Raw genomic sequence first — 13,816 nt, forward strand, 5'->3', positions numbered from 1 at the left:
AATAACAAAAGATATGTTGTTAAATTAGACTTAGATTAAGAGAAACAAAGATGTATCTCTTTCAATCGCTCCTGTTGTTTTACTTTGTGTTTGAAATTCAATCGAAATCAATTCAAAACACAACAATGGACGAACAAGATATTTTGTTTTTAAAGACTGAAGTTAAGACTCTCAAAGAAAGATTGGATAATTTAACAGAGACTGTAGAGAAAGGTAAGTTTATTTTTTAGTTTTAAGCTGGCAATGAGCAAGGATGTTGGAACTTTATTTTGAGCAAGCTGAATATATTTTGCAACAGTTATGAAACTGAAATATAATCTGCATGATAAATATTATATCGCCCTGGGGATGAATGTAATATGTGTCAATGGACGTAAATAAACAACAATTAATCAAGGTAAACATGTTTTGATTTAGTGATTGATTGTTCGATGTTTAACGCCACTTTTCATCTTTTTTTTTTAATTTTATGGCATTTCGTTTTTATTGGCGGAGGAAGCGTACTATGATCTGGTATTGAGAATGATAAATGCATAGTACGTACTAAAAATGTGGTGATGTCCGTCAAAATTCACACAAACGAAATCAAGTACTTTAAGTAGTACGGAAGGTTGAGTAGTTCCTGTTATTCTAGTGTCACACAATTTCCATAATCTTAGGGATATTTCAAAGGACTTTGAATATAATTTTCTCTTTCAATAAATTTATTAAAGTTAAATTAACTTGTTCAAAATACTTTATTCAAGAAACCTTTTTTCATTCTTTTATCAGGCAGAAAACATGGAATACCAACAGTCATGTTTTTCGTTCGGCTAACTGCCGCCACTACCCTTAACAAGAATTCGATTGTGAAGTTTGACCACGTGATCACAGATACCGGAAATGACTTCAATCCTGGAGACGGAATATTTGTGGCGCCAATGTCTGGTATCTATTTATTTTCATGGACAACATTGGCCTACACAAGCAAACATGTTGATACTGAACTAAGAGTGGACAATGTTGTTGTAGCTAGCTCGTATGGGTACATTGGAACATCTAGTAACGTCCCTGTGACAAAAGTGGTTCTGTATCAAGTGAAGAAAGGAGACCATGTTTGGATTCAGACCAGTCGTTATGTTACTGAGAATTACTTCAACAACCCATACGACTCTAGAAGTTCGTTTACTGGAATGCTGGTTGTTGAAAATTAGTTCTGTCGAACACTTTACATACATGTACATGTAATTTTAAAATGTGTGTGTTATAACACAGTAGATGATGCTTGTTTAGCTTGAAATCAATCTGATTGTACTCGTTTATAAACTTTGTATAAATAAAAAAAAAGGTATCGTCTCTTTATTTCCTTGAGCTGTGGGTATCAGTCTTTTTTTTTATACCAACACTCCCAATATGATTGACATATTGCAAAAATTACACCTCTTTTGTTTCAAATATTTTGCGCCCCCCTCAATGGTTTTTACATGATCAGGATTGATTTCACACATATTTTTTTTTTATTAATTATCTTAACATAATGTCTATATACTACAATATATTTTTCACTTGATAAATACAAAAAACATGATTGGATCAAATATTTTTTATTTGAAAGCCAATCGCAAGAAACATAAAATCTGAGATTTAGCTTGAAGAAAAAAACTTTGATCTCACTTACGAACATCAAGAATTCGCTAATTCGCCAACTCATGATCAATAACAATAAAGTAAACGGATACGAAAACGAGATATGAAAAAATAACTTAAAGACATGTTTGTAGAATTGTTATAAGCATGGAAGTTAAATGTCAATATAATTCTTCCATTTAACGACCATTTTATGGGAACTGATTATTAGCATTGGCAATGTGATGCAATAAATGCAATTATTTATGTTACGTTAATTATTTACATCAACAGCCATCTCATTTATAATTCAATTGAATATACACAACGGTTTACGTAAATACAGACAGTAGTGATATACCGTTAAACATACGTGGTTATCCGACTACAATTGTTCTAGTTTTATTCAATGCGATACAGCACGTGTCGATCAAATAAAACGGACCTCAGAAACGCTGAATCACAAATAATGATCCTCAAGACATAGAACAGCCTTTTAACAATAATGTATAAATGCTATTTTTAACATCATGTAGTCATGTAGTTGGAAAAGTCGGATTCCGAAGTGATCGTAAAACTTAAGATACCTCCGTACCTCGGAGAAAATTTGACCATACATTGAAAATTTTAAGAAAAAAAGCAAAATGTCACTTAAAATTTGATGCCTTGTTAGAAAAACACCAATACAGATGTAATAAGGAGATGTAGTAAGATGTCAAATGTCCAAAGAACATATCATATGAAATGCGAATCCAAATAGCTAATTTGGCAACAACAAAACTACGAAAGTCGTCATATACATTTTAAAGTGATACGGGTTGTACATGTGCATTGATAAATAATCCTCTTCTATATATTTTGGCAGGAAATCAGCTAAATTAATATTGATTCAGTTTATCAAATTAAAGGTTAAATCAACGATGACAAGTAGATGTCAAAGACGGTGGCAGATATCAAATATTGTCATATTAATTGCTTAATATAAAGGTAGATGAACACAATTCACATGAATGTAAAAATTGCAAGAGTAGATCTTCATTTCATATTTAGTAATTACTTGGGTTTTTTTTTCTTCATTTCGTTTGATAAACTCGGGAAATCTTGATACAGATCATTTCGAAAACAACTTTGAAGTGATGTGTGAGTTGCTGATCTATGTTAAAGATGGCATTACGTCTTCAGATGAAGAACACTAATGCAGTAATTATTTGCTTTGCATTTTGTCAGGTGTATTGAATGATTTGTATCACAGTTACCCCTCCTCTCTAATAATTCGTTCTAGTATATATTAAGATAGAATATAACAAATAAGTTGTATCGTTAGTTTTGATGAAAAGTATACTTAAAAGAGAACATAACACATAAACTTATGTATCGTGACTTCGGTTGACTAGTATACATTCAGATAGAACATAACAAGTGTAACTCACAGAAAAGATATGTGTTTCAAAGTAAACAAGATAGTTTCTATCCTACATTTTTAGACTTATTGAAGGCAGGCATAAATCATTTACCAGTTAACAAGCATGGCTCCCCGCACTGATGATAATGTATCAAAGTTAATTAAAAATACATTACCGCCTGTGACAATATATAAAAAACGAATTACACAAATAAGCTGAAGTTTATATTCAGGAAATTGCCATCATATACAAATATTAGTTCATTACAAATTTCACTGAGACTTTTGTTTACTACTGAATAATTTACATTTTGTACGATCCTACTAAATATTTGCAATTACATCACTATATTGATATAAAATTAACAAACAAAAAAACATTACTGTATATTCAATACAACTCATTGACAGCGCATACACAGTTTCGATTTTTTTTCTGAATGAATCTTTATGAATATAATTTTGAACATACATGTATTCAAAACTAAAATCAGTAAATTTAAGAATAAAACCAGAACCAGTTCCAGTCCCATAAAGGTACAAAAATGTTTAACTTGTTCGAATAGTAAAGAGCGATTATTAAAGCTTTCTGCGGCTGTTGTGGTATGTTTGCACGAACGAAATAAATAAACATTTGTCATCGGGACAAGGACTTGCATGCGGAAGAACCACAAAGCTTTGAGGCAATGACACTTTCGCGTAGAAGGCAAAATTATTGTTTCTCGATTTCGTTTTTCTTACGTAATTTGAAGATTGCCCTACTCTTTCTATTTATTTATGCTTATTGCTTTTAACAAACTGGAGATTTATATTTCTATCGAATAAGTAGCCTCAACACGAAGAATATAATTTGCAATAACGATCAAAACACGTAACAAATGAGACTTTACGAGAGTTTATTACTTTCGTTTTATGAAAGGAAATTGTAAATGCGTTTGCACTGGAATTTTCACATGAAAGTAAATAAAGAAAGATGTCAGAACACTCGAAAGTAGTAAGTGCAAATAAAAGGATATTGTGGGGAGGTCTCAAACACGAAAACATTTCAAAGTTTCGAAATAATTGTGAAAAGGGACTTTTTGAATAACATTAATGAATCAACTTTGTTATAAACCAAGTACTATCAATTGACGGTTGTTTTAACGTCAATCAATTCATTTAAAATGCATTTTCAAGACTATATCTTATTTATGTATGAAATACCAGACTCCGAGATTATATTGGAAAAAAAAACACTTTCGTTGCGAACTCAATTATCAAATATAAATCTTAAAAAATAAAATAAAAATAGAAATTCAGTCACCAAAAATAAAGGACCTTATGAAGTCCTCACAATGTCCAAACGACCGGCAAACATTTTACTGGAATTGAATTATGGCAAATCACATGTACTACAATTTCATCTGATATGGAATTTAACAATTATTTACCAAAAATACCTGAAATTGATTTTTGTATAATTGCTCGTTATTTGATTTTAATAGTTGCTGTATATGTCACCGTTTCAAAATTCTAATGCATCCTGGGTAATATTTTCAAAAGTTTACACCGAAACGTCGTGATTGTTTAGAAATGGAACAATGGAAAGTCAACCAATGACGTGACGTTATTTTCATTTTGGGGTACGGAACAATGAAGTTACCCATGATGCTTAAGATTCTAATCTTAAAAAGCGAATTAACTTAATTGAAAATGAATTAAAATATTTTAAGCGATAAGCAAATCTTATTCGTTATGAAATTTATAATTATCAAATATAAATCTTAAGAATGCATCAATAACCCAAGAGAAAAAAGAAGACCTTATAAGTTCGTTGCAATTTACAACAGATCGAAAAATACAATAAAATGATTTATTGCTGGAATCGAGTTATGTCGCACTGCATTGTAATTTTTACTTTAGATATCAGAAATGATGATTGACGCACAATTCATTTACGTACATCTTGAAATAGTCCCTATATAGATATAGGAAGATGTGGTGTGAGTGCCAATGAGACAACTCTCCATCCAAATAACAATTTAAAAATTAAACCATTATAGGTTAAAGTACGGCCTTCAACACGGAGCCTTGGCTCACACCGAACAACAAGCTATAAAGGGCCCCAAAATTACTAGTGTAAAACCATTCAAATGGGAAAACCAACGGTCTAATCTATATAAACAAAACGAGAAACGAGAAACACGTATATATTACATAAACAAACGACAACTACTGTACACCAGATTCCTGACTTAGGACAGGTGCAAACATTTGCAGCGGGATTAAACGTTTTAATGGGCCCAAACCTTCTCCCTTTTTCTGAAACAATAGCATAACATCACAACATATAAAAACACATACGATAAAATATCAATTAGCAGACTTAACTCAATCAAAAAACGTATGATACACAAAGAACGAATAAATTTGATCTGCGATATCTGAATACAAATGCACAGTTAATTAAATATTAGAGACAAACAGTCATGACCAAAAGGCTATCAAACAAATTCAAACACACTGAAAAATATTTAACCAATCAATGTTCACTTTAGAAAAAAACCGTTTTTTTATAATCTTGAAGTTTATACAAATGTTGTAAGAATAAGTGAAAATTGAAGATATTACAAATAATCAAAGCTGGTATACAGCCAAGATCCATATAAATAAAAAATGACAAAAAAGCATTATAAACAGTATCAACAGGTCGAATTAACAAGAAAATACGATTTGAGAGTACTCGCAGTTACTGACAGCTAGTTAAAAGCCAAAACCAATTAATAGTAAAAAATCATGCATCAGAGACTAAAATCGACTAAAACACATCACAGGGATTTAGTATTTTAACGTCATTAATAGTCAAAGAAGACATGACTTGTGCAATGCCAAAAATAAATGTATCGACAGGTAGTAGTATAGTGAAGAGCGACTTCTATAGAAATAAAAGTTAACGTGGCTGTGTCCCCTATACATCTCGCCTCAAAAGATAATGAAATTTAGTTATGTTTTAATTTGCTAATGACAAAATCAATATTAGTGCCAATGTGAACTATATTCAGAGATCTAATTACAATATTGGTACGATAACCCTTACTTATAAGTTTGTTTAAAGGTTCGATGAGTTTACAAGGATCACATAGTGATTTCCTCGCTTTAAGTACAATATTACCATAAAATTTAGGATGAGAAATACCATCTTTAATAAGCTTTCTACAGGTATAGCCAAATTTACTAATCAAATCTTTGTATGTATGAAAGAATTTAGTAAAAGTTTTAAGTAATTTATGGTATCGAAATCCCTGACACAACAATTTACCAGTGATGCATTGATTACGTTCGTTAAAATCTATGACATCAGAACACACACGGGCAAACCGAACGAGTTGCGATATATAAACACCGTATGATGGAGCCAAAGGCACATCGCCGTCTAAAAAAGGAAAATTAACAATAGGAAATGAAAAATCGTCTCTTTTGTCGTAAATTTTAGTGTGAAGTTTCCCGTTTGAAATTGAAATGTCTAAATCTAGAAAAGGACAACTGCTGCTGTTTATGTTAGATTTAGTTAAAGTAAGTTCGTTTGGGTAAATTTCTGAAGTATATTTAGAGAACTCTGGATTATTCAACGAAAAAATATCATCCTGATAACGGTAGGTATTTTTGAATGTATCAACCAAATGTAACAATGATGGGTCTTTACTGAGTTTGGTCATAAACTGAGATTCATAGCAATATAGAAATAAATCTGCTATTAAAGGGGCACAGTTGGTGCCCATAGGAATACCTACTACCTGACGATACACTTTATCGCCGAAACGTACATAAATGTTATCAAGCAGAAAGTTTAAAGCTTCAATCATATCCTCACATTTCCAGTAAGTGTATCTAGCATACTTTCCTTTTTCGTTACAGAAAAAGGCCTTAAACGAGTTACAGCAAATAAAATTACAATGAGATTTTTCGAAAGACCATTTTATCTATGAATTCATAGCAAATTGCACTGATGGTAAAGGAATTGATATGACACTTCTGTTCAAAGATCAGACAAATAATTATATCAGTGTGAATTAGTTCATATATCACGTGGTATATTGATTTATATCGATACTGAACAACAGAATTAAAGTCAAAACTTTTAGATCATGTCTATGAAGATACATCTAACCACCACATTACAACACTTGTCAGAATACACATTGAACTAAAACGACCCTTTTTAAATCTGAAGGATAAGTATTTTGTGTTCTCTTATATTAAAATAATTATTTTATCTGAAATGCCACTAGAACAAAAATAGTACAAGATAAATTTGGCAGATACAAAAAAAAATTAAAATTAAAAATATCAGTCCAAAGTTAAAACGACAGTCAACAAGCATTAATACATAGAAAATATCAGTCCAAAGTTAAAACGACAGTCAACAAGCATTACATAGAAAATATCAGCCCAAGGTTAAAACGACAGTCAACAAGCATTACATAGAAAATATCAGACAACACAATCGCCCAAAGCAAAACCGACAGTCCAAAGCACTAAGAATAACATGAGAATATCAGACAACAATATGCCAAACGCAAAAACGACAGCCGAAGCACAACAGATGTAAAAAGAAATTTGAGAAAACGAACACCATTAAACTCCAAGCATTAACCCATGATCTCTAAGATGGTAACAAGTTAAGACTCAACTGGTTGCCCCGATCTATATTCAATTAATTTTAAATTTATATATCAGTCATTATTTTTGTAAACATTCGTTAGCTCTCATAACAAGGGCTATACATCAAATACAATCAGAAACAGTATTTATTTTTCATACATTGACATTTTTGCTAAGTATAGTAAAGTCCAAGTAACGAAATTCAAAGCGGGTTGAGATCTAACGAATAGAAAACCGAGTCATATTTTCACGTGTTTATCAGACACCTTTCAGCATTTGTTTTGAAATACAGTTGTCATATGTCACGTTTTTCTATTTTGATTTAAGGAAATTTGACTTTGATATACTCTACGATATTTCTGATCGGTTGACTTATATATTCACATATTGTAGCCGTGTATAGACTTTGTCAATTATTGAATACCATATGTTGACTTGATCATCTCTTTTCTGTCACATTGTTGATGATTTAATGACATTTCCCCATATTTTACTGACGTTTTACCCATATTCCGCTCCGTTCATATCAATAACTTTGAAGTCAATTACAATGAAATAACAGTTGAGTACAGTAAAGTTATAGTACTTATAAATAACTCCAAACATCAATAATAATTTTGTATTTATTCAAATAATTATATTAAAGCACTTTGTATTTACTATTTGAAGGGTGTGGTCAGTACAGTCTTAGTCTACACAACAAAGTATGTAAGTAGTGTTAATAGAGTATCAATAGCTCATCTTCAGACTAGATATCAACATAAGTACAATGAAAAGTACTGAACAGTCGAGTGTATTATGGTTAAATCTGCCACTGAATGTAGGCTATCTCTCATAAGGGGCCTCGCTACTTCATGTTCAGTATACACTAAGGTGTGAGTTTAAGCCCCGCATGCGACAGGTGCGTTAGACCCGGATCTGCAACTTTTCTTGCTAAAATTTTTGGATTTATTTTTGCAGTCCAGATTCCTCTGCCAATCAAACTACATGTAACCTAAAAAAAAAAACCAGGAGACTCGAATCGAAAAAAATTGAAATCACGAAGTTAAAGAGCATTGAGGACCAAACTATAGTATCAATATTTGTTGGAGATATCTTGAAACTTGGAACTTTGAGATCGTGATTTAGGGTTTATCTGCCAGACAAATATAAATGATAATACTTACTTAAGCATATACAATGCGATATATTTTATTCTTATATCATTTAGTCACGTTTTCCTTTGAATATTAAAAAGGTTTTGAATATGATGTTGATAAGACTTTACGATGTTTACTAATGTTAGATCTATATCAACAATCTACAAGATTTAATAATTGAACGTCTGCTAAACTCTACGTTTAAATGATATTATAACCGGCTGAATGCTGATAAAACTACACCGAGGCACGCTTTGTAAGAATAACAAAGAGAACCATTTGTTAGGATAACAAAGAGAACCATTTGTAGAAGTTTTTATATAGTTTTTTTTATTCAATTTAAGACTGTCACAATATAGAAATTCGAAAGGAAATGTATATAAGGGATTTACATTAAAAATCAAATTAATTGGAATCAATAAAAATGTGAATGAAAGACTCGTTTTAGACAATTTACATCGTTTTTTTTAGAAACCGTTGCCATAACAATTGCTTAATAAGTACATCAAATTCTGTTTTTACTTGATGTACAAATTACTAAATGCTTTAAATCAAGTTTCATATTTCCGAATGAAAAATGTATTATATTTCTGTTCGGAATATCTCTAAGTCATTATGAGATCAACCTCCTACTGATGATGGATATCTGAAGACCGACTTAACGATTAGTAGATTACATTGTATATAAAAATAATTAAGAAATATGTATATCTAGAAAAATATGTTTTCTGGTAATTCTTCTCGGCAGATTATATTTGAAGAAAATGATAAAAAAAGAGAAAATGGGGTGATTAACAGCTGTTTACTGTCCGGGGGCAAATATTACAAAATATTACATGCAGGTTCGGGACGATAGTGTCACAGCTACATTTGTACATAATATATTGATTTAAAGGCTTTAGGTCTACTATGTCGGAATCAAAAACCCACGTCACCCCGCACTTATTATTTTTGTTGTAGGATTTAATATTTATGAATACTATGAGTTAGCGCTTATTCCAAAAATTAAACACTTAGTGATTATTTAAGATTATTATCGAATGCAACTTATATCGAATTTGTGCATGAAACGAACATCAAAGTACAACCTCGTGTAAAAGTTCAGCTGTATTTCATCGTTTTGTTTTAAACATGAAAATACGAAGATGTGGTATGAATGCCAATGAAACAGTGTTTTTTTTGTGTTTGTATAACTTTTGATAAGATTTGTTTTGTTTTTGTTGTAAAAAGTGGTTGTTCCAAACGAAATCATAATCTGATCCAAATTTCATGGAAACGGTTTCCGTTACAGTCACTTAATAAGTGCATGTAGTTGTGCTCTTGACTGAAAAGATAAATTACCAGCAAGTGCGTATTTTTTAATGTAATTATTTAATTCGATTGTTTATATTAAAAGTTTGTGACTTAAGCAAAGAATTGCTATATAATAGACGAGACTTTACAGTCTAAGAGTTCGTTTTTAATGGAAATTGATTACTTCATTACATGATTCATTACATATTTAATTACATTAAATACATCATTAATTCAGTAATCATCATATGGGAGAGATGTAAGTCTGAAGATGATAAACTTGGAGATATTCAGCAGACTCGTAAAACAACGCGAGATTTAGATCCTTCAAGACATCATAAACGATAAGCTCCTATGTCCATCAAAAGGGTGGTCAAGAGTAAATATACTGACTGGTTTATAATCAATGTCTAACGACTACTTCCCGCGATACTTGACCTTGTCTGATACTTATATCAAACTCTAAAGGAGCAATAGAAATGAGTGGAATATAATCACTGGATTATTGGGGTTAAGAAACATCAGTTATGGAAATGAAGATAAAACATTGTTGGTATTCGGATAAATCTGAAGGTGTCATACCACCAATTAAAAGTCCCTATCTGTTCAACCAAATTTTACAATTTTCATAGCTTTCTAAATATTTTACCTTAAGTTTAACTTCATAGAAACCAGGTATATCCTGAATCACACATGTATCAGCTTTCTACATGCCAATTTTCAACAGGTGTTTAAAATCATATAAAAAAGAAAAGGTCTTCCGAAAAGAGGTACCGCTAAAAATAACCCCTGGTTTTCTGGAAATCTTAAATTAGTATACTATGGAGTGCATTAATCCTCAATATTGAATGCAAACTCATAAACAAGTAAATTTTAGCTCAAAATGGTCTTAACATATTTCTCTTTCATCAAAAGTTTCATTTCTGCCAATTTGTTGGTTAGTTTAAGTAAACAATGACATCAAATGCACTATTTTTTGTCCGAGTAGGCCTACGTTCTAAATTTGTGGGAGTAATTGGTGGTATGACACCTGAATGCAATCTTACATGTAAACAGTATAACTATCCCATTGAATGTCCATTATTCCGTTGAGAGTTGAAATATATTTAAGTAAGTTTCAGTATAGGTCATTCTTTCTTACTATAAGAATTGCCGAAGTTCTAGTGCACGTGGGTGCCGTTACAATTGTCTTGAATTGAAAATAATGTTATGCTTCATGCAGAGGAACATTCTGGAGTTAACTATTACCAAGAACTATTTTACAGGTGTTCCATTTAGAATCTTTAAAAAAGTGAAATCCACGTGATGATTTTTTATCAATTATAAACTTCAATATTATTTTTAAACGTAGTGGAACCAACTCTACATACAGGTCCTGCCGGTGTCTACTTACTACACATTACTACTCAATGCACGAGTCTGAATTATTAAGGTATCGTCTTCATGTTATTTTTATGCAGCATACGACACACAGATACGTGATAGAAATAATACAATCGAAATCCATGCAGATCAAGCCCTGAAGCTCCTTTACTAAAAGCTCTATTTAATAATATTTGAAGATGCTTCTTTCAACGGTAGCGTTACCTACTAATTACAATTAACAATAGTGACCAATGTATAATAGATCTGTAACCCTTAATTACTTTGCATTAAATAAATGGATTTTTTCGTCGTAGTATATTTATTTACACAGATTCACAAGGAGCAACTGTTTTGCTGAAGGGATATTTTACGAAGCTGTTTCATTTGTAATTGTAATGTACCGATGGACACGCAAATACAAAATAAATATGTTTTATTATAGATGATTCATTAAAATCAAATTTATCATTACTATTTCAACAATAAGCACTAGTATTAAAACAGAGACGTAAAAAAAATTACGTAAAACCGACAGCAACCGAAGGATTCAAAGATATCTACAGACGAGGACATATCTTGAATATAAAAAGATGTAGACAAGCTCGAAATTGATTTTGTGCATATGTATATCGATAACCCCATAACCCAGAGGTACAAACATAATCCCAACGTGACAGATATACATGTATGAACAGACTGTAATGGTAGCTTACTGTAGGCGAAACTTAAAAAGTACAAAATGGCGTATAGAAAGTACATTAAACCATTTCGATAAAGAGTAAGACGTGAGACAAGATTAGAATCAATTTCGATTTCTCGCGAGCGATTTAAAAAAATAGTTCCAAAGCGTGTTACATGGCAATTAAAAATAACAATTCGACTTCTCGTTATTGTTTATATTATGATTGAAGATAGCCATCCTTTGTAAGCATCACGCCAACCGGAAGTTTTGTCAGCCCTGTACTGTATATGAAGACGTATAGACATAAAAAAAAAAAAAAAAGAAGAAATAACGTTAATGTTTGTGTCACGAAAATTTCGTATTAAACGTTGGAAGTTTCTGAGACCTACGTTTTTATGGCTATAGTGATGGATAAAGCGACAATCTATAACCATTGACTTGTCAAGTGTTATTAACAGGGCTCTGGGTGGGAATAAAGCCACAATCTATAACCATTGACTTGTTAAGTGTTATTAAAAGGGCTCTGAGTGGATTTTCTTTTTTCGTTACTTTTTTTCGCTTTGTTCCTTACCCTATGTTCTTTACACTCTAGCAGTCCTTTATTCTTCATCTTCTTTGATTTAACCCATCTCTTAATCATTTTCTCTTTTCGCCCCCCCCCCCCCCCCTCCCCCCATTATTCTCAAGCCAGTTGATATATCTTGGTTTCAAGTTGTTAAAGGATTGACATTTTCAATATTTTACATTTTGTCATATTTTGTCAACTACATGTAGTTACTAGTAATATTGTTACATTTTTCTTCCATGGTAATGAAAAAAATTACAAAATTATAAATATCAATTCGATCTTGCCTTGTATACTATTTGCCACTGAACGTTGTAGATTATACAATAAATCAATTAGTTTTCATATCTGACAACTAATTAAAAAGCATGCATATATTTAAATGATATATTGTGCAAACTCAAACCTGATAAAAAATCGAAAAAGCTTTTAAATATTTATTATTCTTTGCTATACCATAACATCATTACCGACAATTTCTTTTGAAAACTAATGTGCCGTTTTGTTAATAAGCTTCAATGTTCGAGCATGCTCCGTTGAGCTTGACCTTATTGGCGCATGCTCCGTTGAGCTTGACCTTATTGGCGCATGCTCCGTTGAGCTTGACCTTCCCTATCATTTGTCCTACAATGTCTCACTGTGTTTTTCCAAAGCATGAAGTTATTTCTATATATGTATTATGAAAAACCCAGCTTCTAAATTACAATAAATCTATAGAACCACTCAGCAGAGGAAACTATAACGGAGGTTTTTATATTATTGACAATGCAACAGAATAAATTTCACGGAAACAAACCTTTTCACCTCCGTATATGTAATCAATTATAGAAACTTAAATTTTTATTCATGGTATATAAAATTAAAAGGCGAAATTTATAGGACAAAATGATTGTGCGTTGAAAAAATGATTTCATAGATGATTTTGGAGTGTGTTTTTTTTTAACAGAAAACGTAACCATAATAAACTCTTTAAAGGTATGGAAAATAAAGATATGAGCCTATATGATATTGTTTCACATGCAGGAAGGTGGTCTCCATCTTTTTTAAAAGATGAAAAAATCCTTAAATACAAACTTTATGGAAATTTAAGAAATCAAAATTGTAATATGTTTTAAAGGCATTAT

At 31.3% G+C, this 13,816-nt stretch overlaps 2 protein-coding genes across 3 annotated transcripts in view; one reads left to right on the forward strand and one right to left on the reverse strand.

The window, feature by feature from the left end:
* LOC134719107 (atrial natriuretic peptide receptor 1-like) overlaps positions 1-13,816 on the reverse strand; it is a 362,861-nt gene that overhangs the window by 252,358 nt on the left and 96,687 nt on the right. The gene's annotated exons all lie outside the window — the stretch shown is intronic.
* Positions 36-1,838, forward strand: LOC134719826 (complement C1q tumor necrosis factor-related protein 3-like). The gene is made up of 2 exons (XM_063582777.1): positions 36-213; positions 772-1,838. Exons 1-2 carry the CDS (start codon positions 51-53, stop codon positions 1,191-1,193), a joined length of 585 nt encoding a protein of 194 aa, XP_063438847.1. The 5' UTR covers positions 36-50; the 3' UTR covers positions 1,194-1,838.

Source organism: Mytilus trossulus, chromosome 5 (genome assembly GCF_036588685.1).
Source record: "Mytilus trossulus isolate FHL-02 chromosome 5, PNRI_Mtr1.1.1.hap1, whole genome shotgun sequence".
NCBI classification, from domain to species: Eukaryota; Metazoa; Mollusca; class Bivalvia; order Mytilida; family Mytilidae; genus Mytilus; species Mytilus trossulus.